Raw genomic sequence first — 9,161 nt, 5'->3', positions numbered from 1 at the left:
TTCTATTCAATTGGTTTAAACACAAAAACTCATTCTATTAAATTTAACTTAGGGTTAATTTAAAAGTACTCTAAATTAAAATTTATGGATAAAGAAAAGGAAGCCAAAAGATGTGTCCCCTTTTTTCGTTATCAGATTAGAAGGTAGGAATATCAAATTGAACAATTATTAAAGGCCTTCAACTATTGACCAATTTGGCTACGTCGTCTAAATTAACTCCAAATTAATAAATTGCATTGGAGCAAGTAATTTAAGTTGATCAAACTCAAAATCTACCTCACTTTAACCCTATGTTGACCAAATAAAAAGGTGGGTGATAGAGTTAATTAATATATAAGCATGTAACGTCTTATTGTAAATATAGATAAATTTATCGGTAAGTTTCAACCAACAATATAATCTTTATTAACCATAAGGTCTATCACTTACAGACTTTTATGTTAGGAATATGGTTTATGACTAATATACTTTGACAATTAAATCTACATGTTGTACTTCTAAATTCTTTTATATAATGCAATATTTGTTAATATTTTAAGTCTAAATTTTATATTTGTAACTATCCCATCAATGATTAAGTCAAGTTTAACTCAATTAACGAAGTCTAAACCTATGATTACTTTAAGAAACCCTATCAACAGAGGGTCTTACCCTTTCTTTTCATTGTTTGATCAGACAGTTTGATCAGTTTAGTTCAGGCAAGATAGCAAAGCACAGATAGTAAAACCAAAGGGGTTCTGCTATCTTGACCGAGTTTATTATGAATAGCATGACCAAAGGTGCTCTGCTAGTTTGATCGAGGTATGGCAGGATAATAATACCAAAGGTGCTTTGCTATCTTGATCAAGTGTTTTTGGGTATAGAGTAGAAAGAGATAAAAGAGTTTATTTTAAGAATTTATTAGGTAGAAATGTATGTTGGTAAGATTTGCGAGTTGTTTTAATTCTCTTATAAGAATGAATGCATGTGTTTGACATGTTTTGCTAAACAAAGCTTTTTTTCTTTTTTCTTTTTTTTTTTTTTGTAAATTGATTTGTGTTGAAAGATTTATCAAAGTACATTGCGAAAAGGATTTCATAAAATCTCACTAAGTCTCTTAGAGTTACATTTTAATAATCTCACTCTCCAAGAACAAGCGTTTAGGTCAAATAGAAAAGAAGATTGACAGGCGTGTGTTTTTTTATCCATTCATAACTCTCATCTCTAAAAGTTTTTAGAATTTAGTACGGTAAAGCAGTACCGTATAGTTAATTTATTTTTCTAACGGTTTCAAAGTAGAATAATTGTCTAGCATTATCATTATAGCATTCATTTTAAGAACTATTTATGAGTTTAATTTTAAACAACGATTGCGAGAAAAATTAATCAATTGAAAATAAAGATACTTAACAAAAAAGTGTTATTATGATAAAAACAAAAAAAAAAAAAAAACAAAAAAATCAAGCTAGACAATAAAATGAAAATGAAACGCAAATGTCATGTGCCAGACATTTTTAAAAATAGTAAAATAAATTAAAATATTTACAAGTTATAAATTTTTTTTTAATTCAGTGAATGATAACTAATGAATAGACTTCTATCACTGGCTATCCTTGTCATTTGTTATTGATAAAATCTTAAATTTTGGTATAGGTTGTAAATATTTTGTCAAATTTGCTATTTTTTACAAATTCTCCATTTATTTATTTATTATTATTGCTAACAAATTACAAGAATCACTTTTAAAAGGTGATGTGGGAGTTGCAATTACACCTCAAACTTTCAATAATAATAATTAGACCTTTAAATTTCTAAAGGTTGTTTGGTTAGGAAATGACATAGTGGGAAATAAGGAGTTATGAAGTATAGAAAGCAATTATGAAGTATAGAAGGTAGTGAACTCCTAAGATCCACAACGATTTTAACGGGAGGACGGACTCAACCAATAAACGTAAAAGTTGGGTCTTTTGAATAATGAGGTAAGTTTAAAAAAAATTTGAGAAAATGGGGTGAGTTTTAAAATATTTAAGTAAATGGTTTTTTTTTTTTTTTTTATCTTCGGTGAGTTTCATCTTTCTCTTCTACCATTTTCACTTTCTTCTTTTTTTTCCTACTCTTTTCTCTTTCTTTTTCTTTTTTGTTTTATTTTTATTGAATGTCATGCAAAGATGATTTTGGTTGTTGGTAATAATAATAGAATAATAATAAGAATTTATTTTTTTTACTATTATTATAATTATCCATAATTCATGAAAAACATTATAATTGTTTGATTTATTTATAAAATATTTTATTTTAAAGTCTATAAAATGAAGTAGTTTCAGAAAAATACAAAAAAAAAAAAAAAACACAAAGTAAACATAACGATTTAAAAAACAAAACATATCTTTTTAAAACGTTATTTTTATTAATTTGAATGTTACATGAATGAAAATATTATTAATGGATCATCTGGTAATGGTTCATTTTTTAGGTTTTTTTAGGTTATTAACGTTATTTTTAGGTTCGTTTTCGTAAATAAAACAAACTGATAACGAACGATTTAAAAAACGAAAAAAAAATAGTTTTCTATTTTTCTAAATGATCCTCTAGTAAATAATAGTCAAATCTAAATAATAATTTAACTTTTTTTTGTTTTTTAAATCATTATGTTTACTTCTTCTTTTTTTTTGTATTTCTTTTAAAAAATATTTTATAAATAAATCAAACTATTATAACTACTACTAAAAAAAGAGAAAAAGAGAAAATGGTAGGAGAGAAAGATGAAACTCATTTACCTAAATATTTTAAAACTCATCCCATTTCTCCATTTTTTAAAAAAACTTACCACATTATCCAAAGTATCGGTAAAAGGGTAAAAATTGAACCCACAAATATAAAGTTGAATTTCAAATTGTATAACTACTATAATTTATAAATTTGAAAATTCAATTTTAAAATTTGAACTCCATTTTTAATTAATATTTTTAGATGTATAATCATAACAAACAACTATAGTTTTTAGTTAGGATATGATAGCAAGCATAGACTCTTATCACACCAAAACACTAAACCATATTTGTAGCTATATATATATAAATATATGGAGGACTATCAATATCTATTATTAATAAAATTTAAATAAAAAAATTTGATATAAGTTTGTAAATATTTTATTTTATTATTTTTAATTCTCGAGTAATTATCATAGAAAAACTGAGTGTCATCTTATTTTTTCAGCTCTTCCTCCCCCTTCCCTTCCCATCACCATTTTCCCTCCCTCTTTCCCATGCCTCCCCCATTTCTAAGGTCATACATTTGTATGAAATTGAATTATTTAGAGATATACAAATAAGGACATATTTATTAAGGAGTTAGGGACACGTGTCTCTCTCACATTCTCAAATTTAATATTTTAATATTAATTTTAAAGTTTTATTCTTGATTTTATATTTTAATATTAATTTTAAAGTTTCATATTACAATATATATTAAATAATACTTCATTTCAGTTAAATTCTAGTTCTGGTCCACTAGTGGTACCCTTCTGCAAAACTACAAGGTTCGATAATTTATTTTTTTTTCTAAATTTCAATGATTTTCTAGACGAAAGGAATATAATTCTTTAAAAAGAGAAAAAAGTTCATCTTTAGATAAAACGTTGCCTTATTTACTAGCTCTTATTTGTTATCTAACAAATATTTAGAAGAAAAAAAATCTATATAAAACCTACCTTATTTAACGTAATTCCACTATTAACCAGAGAGTTATTATTATTTTTTCTTTTTGATGCAATTTTTAAATCCATGTGCTGACGTAATTCCACCGTTAACCAGAGAGTTGTTATTATTTTTATTTTTTCTTTTTGATGCAATTTTTAAATCTGTGTGCTTCGTTATTATTTTTTTTTTTCCTTTTTGATGCAATTTTTAAATCTATATATTTAGATTAAAAAAATTATGTGAAAACCAGTACTTTCTCTCTCAGAATAAAAATAAGAAAAATGTATCTCTATGAAAAATAGATTAAAAAAGTAAAAAGTAAAAAAAATGATATGAAAATAAAAAATGATTTGAAAATTGTGGGTTAGTACACAGGGAATCCACCACTGTCCTTAATTTCTGGCTCCTTAATTTCTTTTCCTATTGTTATAGATAAGTTCATTCCGTTTTTCGGATTTTTTTTAAAAATAATGTGTTTTGTGAAAATATTTTGAAAAATAAGGTTGTTGGGAAAGAAATTATAAGAATAAGGTTGTTTCCCAAACTATTTTAAAAAATAGGTGTTTTTTGAAATTGAAGGAAGTCGTATACCCCGTACACGACTTCCAAATGAAATTGAACGAAGTCGTGTACCCCGTACACGACTTCCTAAATGCACATGTCAGCACATTTGACCACTTCGCTCCACGTAGGCACGAGTTTGACCCACGTGGACGGAAGTCGTGTACGGGGTACACGACTTCCTAAATAATTGTTTTTAAAATTATTATATTTTAAAAGATTAACTATTTTTAGGGTAAAAACATTTGTGAAAGACGGATTTTTTTTTAAAAATAATGTGTTTTTAAAAAGTATTTTCAAAATTAGGGTAGTTGGAAATTTATGTTTTTGTTTAAATGTTCAACTTTAAATATGTGAAAATTTTAGTTTTTGTTTAAATGTCCAAATTTTTTGTAATTTATGTTTATTATGAACAAATTAAAAAAATAAACCAAAAGTAAACATATCATTAGTGATATCTTATAAGAATTTTGAACGGTTTTTTTAATACTTGGTTCTCTACTTTTAAAAAATATATATTATATATTGATATTATTAAGAATATTCTCTACGTCTAAATCATGTATTAGCAACTTCTAATTTATAATTAATTTAAAAAAGTTCAACTTTTTATTTATACAACTTGAAGGAAGAGGAAAGGAAAGATGAAGGAAGAGGAAAGGAAAGATGAAGGAAGAACGAAAAAGAGGAAGAGGAAAAATTAAGAGATGAAGGAAAAAAGATTTGGAATGAAGGCAGAATGAAGGGATTCCTAGGGTTTTTAAAATAGGCGAAGTCGTGTACCCCGTACACGACTTCCTGCACGCGCGACACGTGTCCACACCCTCTGAACCCTACGTCCACCCGTGAACCCTACGGTTGACTGGACTGTTGACTCGTTGTACGGAAGTCGTGTACGGGGTACACGACTTCCACCATACGCGGCAAAATGTGCCAGCTGTACGGGAGTCATGTACGACTCCAGTCAGAAAACGTGGGCCGGGTCCACGACTCCACTCGGATATCGTAAGCCCGGTCCACGACACCATTTTGATTTGTGGAAGTCGTGTACCCCGTACACGACTTCAATAACCTATTTTTGAAAATACTTTCCCAACTACCTATTTTTGTAAATACTTTTACAAAACACATTATTTTTAAAAAAAATCCCCGTTTTCCTAGGGAAAAAGTTTAACCGAATTTGATCTACTATCCTTTTCTAGTTCTCGTGCCTTTTCTTTTTTAGCTGCGTTTTTTTTATTCACCTCAGCCCTACAACATTTTTCACCTCAATCCTACAACATCAACATTTAGATAGTCAAAAAGACTTGAAAAAAATTTATAGATGTCCAAATGGAACCCATGTCCTTAGTTATTGCCCTTTATGCTTTCTTTCTCAGCTTCCATTCATCCTCATTTTTCTACTTTCTTACTTTTCTTAACTTTTCTTACTCTATCTTCTGTCGTCTCGTGTTTTCTGTCCGACTTTTTCATCCTTTATTATTTTGGTCCTCTCTTTTCTAAAATAAATAATTTTAGAAAAAACTAAGACCCTAAATAGGAAGAAAGAAAAATGAGAAATAGCTCAAATTTATTCTTTTAGATTTAAAAACAAACTGACTGCACATCTCAACTAACCCCTTCCTTCCTTATACAACACTTACACTATCATTCATCACATTATTCATAAACAAATAACACCACAAATCACTCTCCCATCCTTATAATACAGCGAATTGACTCTCCCTTCAGCATGTAATCAAATGCTTTGTTTATCTCAGAAAATGGCACTGCATGTGTTATGAACTTCTCCAATTCCAGCTCCTTCAACAAACAACAATACACACCATGTAAATCCAATCCTCAGATATCGGATGATATTATACAACACAAACCTTTAACAGAATAGTTCTTGGGATTTTACCTTCTTCAAGTACTGCTCAACAACCCCAGGAATGTCAGTTCTCGGTTTGTAGTTTCCGAAGAATGTACCCTTCAAAGTCCTCTCGTTCAGGAGATTCATTGGATGAGTTTTGAATGCATCGTCTTTGTTTGGCACTCCCACGAGTACAGCAACACCCCAACCCTGAAAGTATATGTACATATTTTATATGTTTTCATATTTTGCTTTTCTATATACAAAACAAAGAATGCAGTTCCTAAGGAATTACATCGTGGACACATTCGAATGCTGAGATCATTGCCTGAATGCTTCCAGTGCATTCGACACTCCTGTCAACTCCTCCATCGGTCATCTCCGCAATCACCTCCTGAACTGGCTTGTTATGATCCTTTGGGTTCACAAATTCGTTGCAACCAAATTTCTTTGCTGAAATTGTTGAAACAACAAATGTATTTATACATTCATTCTTAACTAGAAAGTTAAGGAAGTCGTTATGTCTAATTTGATTGTACCTTCTTCGAATCTACTTGGATTCAGATCAACACCAATGATCCTGGATGCGCCAGCAATTCTCGCTCCTTCAGCAGCCTTTAAATCCAAAGGAACATCAAGCATTAGAATTGATGAAAAAGTAGTAATCAGAATATGCAAGCATTGAAGTTGGATTATAGTAAGCTTACTGCGAGCCCAACAGCTCCAAGTCCAAAGATAGCAACAGATGAACCCTTTTTTGGTTTTGCAACATTCAAAGTGGCACCAAGCCCTACATTTCAAACCAAATTGATTCAGTTCACATTTAGCTCAAGCCAACAGTAAATTTAATACTATCACTACAGATTTAAACACCAGACCTCTGTTACTAGAGTTTTAAAGATTTAAATACGGGACCTCCTAGACCACCTTCTGGGTTAGGTTTATTGATTTAGTTCATGTTAGCTTCTTAAATCATAAAAGATTCAAGATTAAGCTAATGAGGGAAGGTAAATCTAAATCTAATATTATTAGCAGGAATTTAAACATCGACCTCTTGGACCGCTACTCAGATACCATCCTGACCATCTAACTAACAACCGATTTCGATTAACCTAAAAGTTTAAATCTAGCAAAGATAAATTTAATATTATATTATTAAACACAACTTATGATCATCAAACATGTCAATTAAACAGAGGAAAAAACTTCTCCACACCTGTGGATATGCCGCAGCTGAGAACACAAACTTTGTCAAGAGGTGCAGCCGGGTTGATCTTTGCCAGACAGCCAACATGAACAACAGTGTATTCGCTAAATGTCGAGGTTCCAACAAAGTGATGGATTGGTTTTCCATTTATAGAGAATCTTGACTTGCCATCATTGATCATAACGCCACGGTCAGTGTTGATTCGGAGAAGATCACACATGTTGCTCTCTTCCGATCTACAATGGCGACAATCCCCACATTCACCAGTGAACACAGGAAGAACATGGTCTCCTGGTTTAAGATCAGTCACACCCTCCCCTACACTCTCCACAACTCTGATAACAAACAAACAAAAAAAGACAACATCAGGTCAATTACTAACAACCTAAAACACACAAATTCAAATTGCAAGCATGATATTGAAAGAGAATCATATTCATTACCCTCCAGCTTCGTGTCCAAATATGCGAGGAAACAGAGGTGTTTGGCCCTGAAATACACAAAGAAGGCCATTTTTGAGATCCACTATCATAAAATGTAAACAAGAAAGCATGTAAACCTAATAAGACGAAAAGGGTTAAACTACATTACTTTGGCTTCCCAGAAGTAAACATCAGTGTGGCAAAGAGCAGTGAAGAGGATCTTAACACGGACTTCATTAGCTTGTGGTGGTGCCACTTCCACTTCCTCAATTACCAGTGGCTTTCCAGCTTCCCATGCCACAGCAGCTGCAACAGGAATCATCAAATTATATATCAAAACTGAGTCTTAACTGTCAAATCATCAAATTGTGCTTTCTGAGTAGATATGAGCAAGAGTAGCACTGTTCTCATACATTTAACTCTCAAAAACCAAAACCCGAGGCCCCAATTGAAAGCGATCTTACATTTTTGGAATTAACACTTGGATTCATTGTCAAATTAGGTTTAAATTTAAAAACCCATATAGTTACCTTAAAATGAGTAAAAGTAGGCAGAAAGAGAATACCCAGAAAGAGAGATGAAAGAAAGAAAGAAAGAAAAAACATAAACCCCCCATGTGAATGAAGTTGGTGACTGAAAAGAAAAGGCAACAAAAGAGAAGGAATGAAAATACCTTTGCATTTGATGACTTGACCAAGAGTGGTCGACATAACTTGAAACGATGAAAAGATAGAGACAAATTTTGAGATATGTGATATGAGTTTCAAGATGAAGAATGGAAGTGGAGCATTTTTATAGGGTGGATGAATGAAAATGAAAAAGAGGCAATAGCGGTTTTCGGCGAGGAAAGCCGGTGGTGGGGGAATACCGTGTCCAGTTTCTCGTCGCTCCGGATTCCAGGTGGCGGCTCCTGGTTTTTCTGGTCAAATGATTCTCTGTCTCCCTCCACCCTCAATTTCATCACTTTTTTTTCTTTTTTTCATCAAAGGAAGGTATTAATTGTTTATATTGATGGATGAATATGTAAATATAAAATTCATATTAGCTTTTTTTTAAGTGTCATGTTTGCATAGTATTGTTTTAATCACTAAATTACAACAAATACGTCTGAATGAGCTCTTCTTCCAATTTAAAAGTTTTAAAATACGCATCACTTAGGTAACTCAACTATGACGCCAAACTGACACTAAGGACATCAACACATTACATTCCAATATGATCACCATACCAACACATGTGCATCAGATTCAAAACACTTTAATCACATGGTAACAGTGTGTCTAAAAATGTTAACTCCGAACCAAAAAGAGATTAGACTACGAATGATATCACGCGATGCTTATAACTGAATGACTAATATATACTTTAATCAAGGGGATTTTGTCGTCCAAATTTGGACCAATTATTTAACCAAACTATCCACTAGAACTAGTCCT

General features: G+C 31.1%; 1 protein-coding gene across 1 annotated transcript; it reads right to left on the bottom strand.

Annotated features, from left to right (window-relative positions):
* Positions 1 to 5,792: 5,792 nt before the first annotated feature.
* LOC101209854 (alcohol dehydrogenase 1) lies at positions 5,793 to 8,691 on the bottom strand. The gene is made up of 9 exons (XM_011660831.2): positions 8,399 to 8,691; positions 7,895 to 8,031; positions 7,747 to 7,793; positions 7,313 to 7,638; positions 6,804 to 6,886; positions 6,636 to 6,711; positions 6,392 to 6,549; positions 6,145 to 6,306; positions 5,793 to 6,044 (listed from the first exon to the last, which is right to left on the bottom strand). The coding sequence occupies exons 1-9, from the start codon at positions 8,433 to 8,435 to the stop codon at positions 5,928 to 5,930; spliced, it is 1,143 nt and encodes a 380-aa protein (XP_011659133.1). The 5' UTR covers positions 8,436 to 8,691; the 3' UTR covers positions 5,793 to 5,927.
* Positions 8,692 to 9,161: the final 470 nt, after the last annotated feature.

The sequence above is a fragment of the Cucumis sativus genome, chromosome 7, assembly GCF_000004075.3.
Source record: "Cucumis sativus cultivar 9930 chromosome 7, Cucumber_9930_V3, whole genome shotgun sequence".
Lineage (NCBI taxonomy): Eukaryota > Viridiplantae > Streptophyta > Magnoliopsida > Cucurbitales > Cucurbitaceae > Cucumis > Cucumis sativus.
This window is presented reverse-complemented; position numbering and strand designations above follow the sequence as displayed.

Excerpts from the sequence above, each read along its gene's own strand:
- LOC101209854 (XM_011660831.2), bottom strand. The coding sequence starts at position 8,435 with ATGTCGACCACTCTTGGTCAAGTCATCAAATGCAAAG. Across the intron at positions 7,794-7,894 it reads TTTACTTCTGGGAAGCCAAA|GGCCAAACACCTCTGTTTCC; the intron begins GTAATGTAGTTT and ends TGTGTATTTCAG. Across the intron at positions 6,712-6,803 it reads TTGGAGCTGTTGGGCTCGCA|GCTGCTGAAGGAGCGAGAAT; the intron begins GTAAGCTTACTA and ends TTGGATTTAAAG.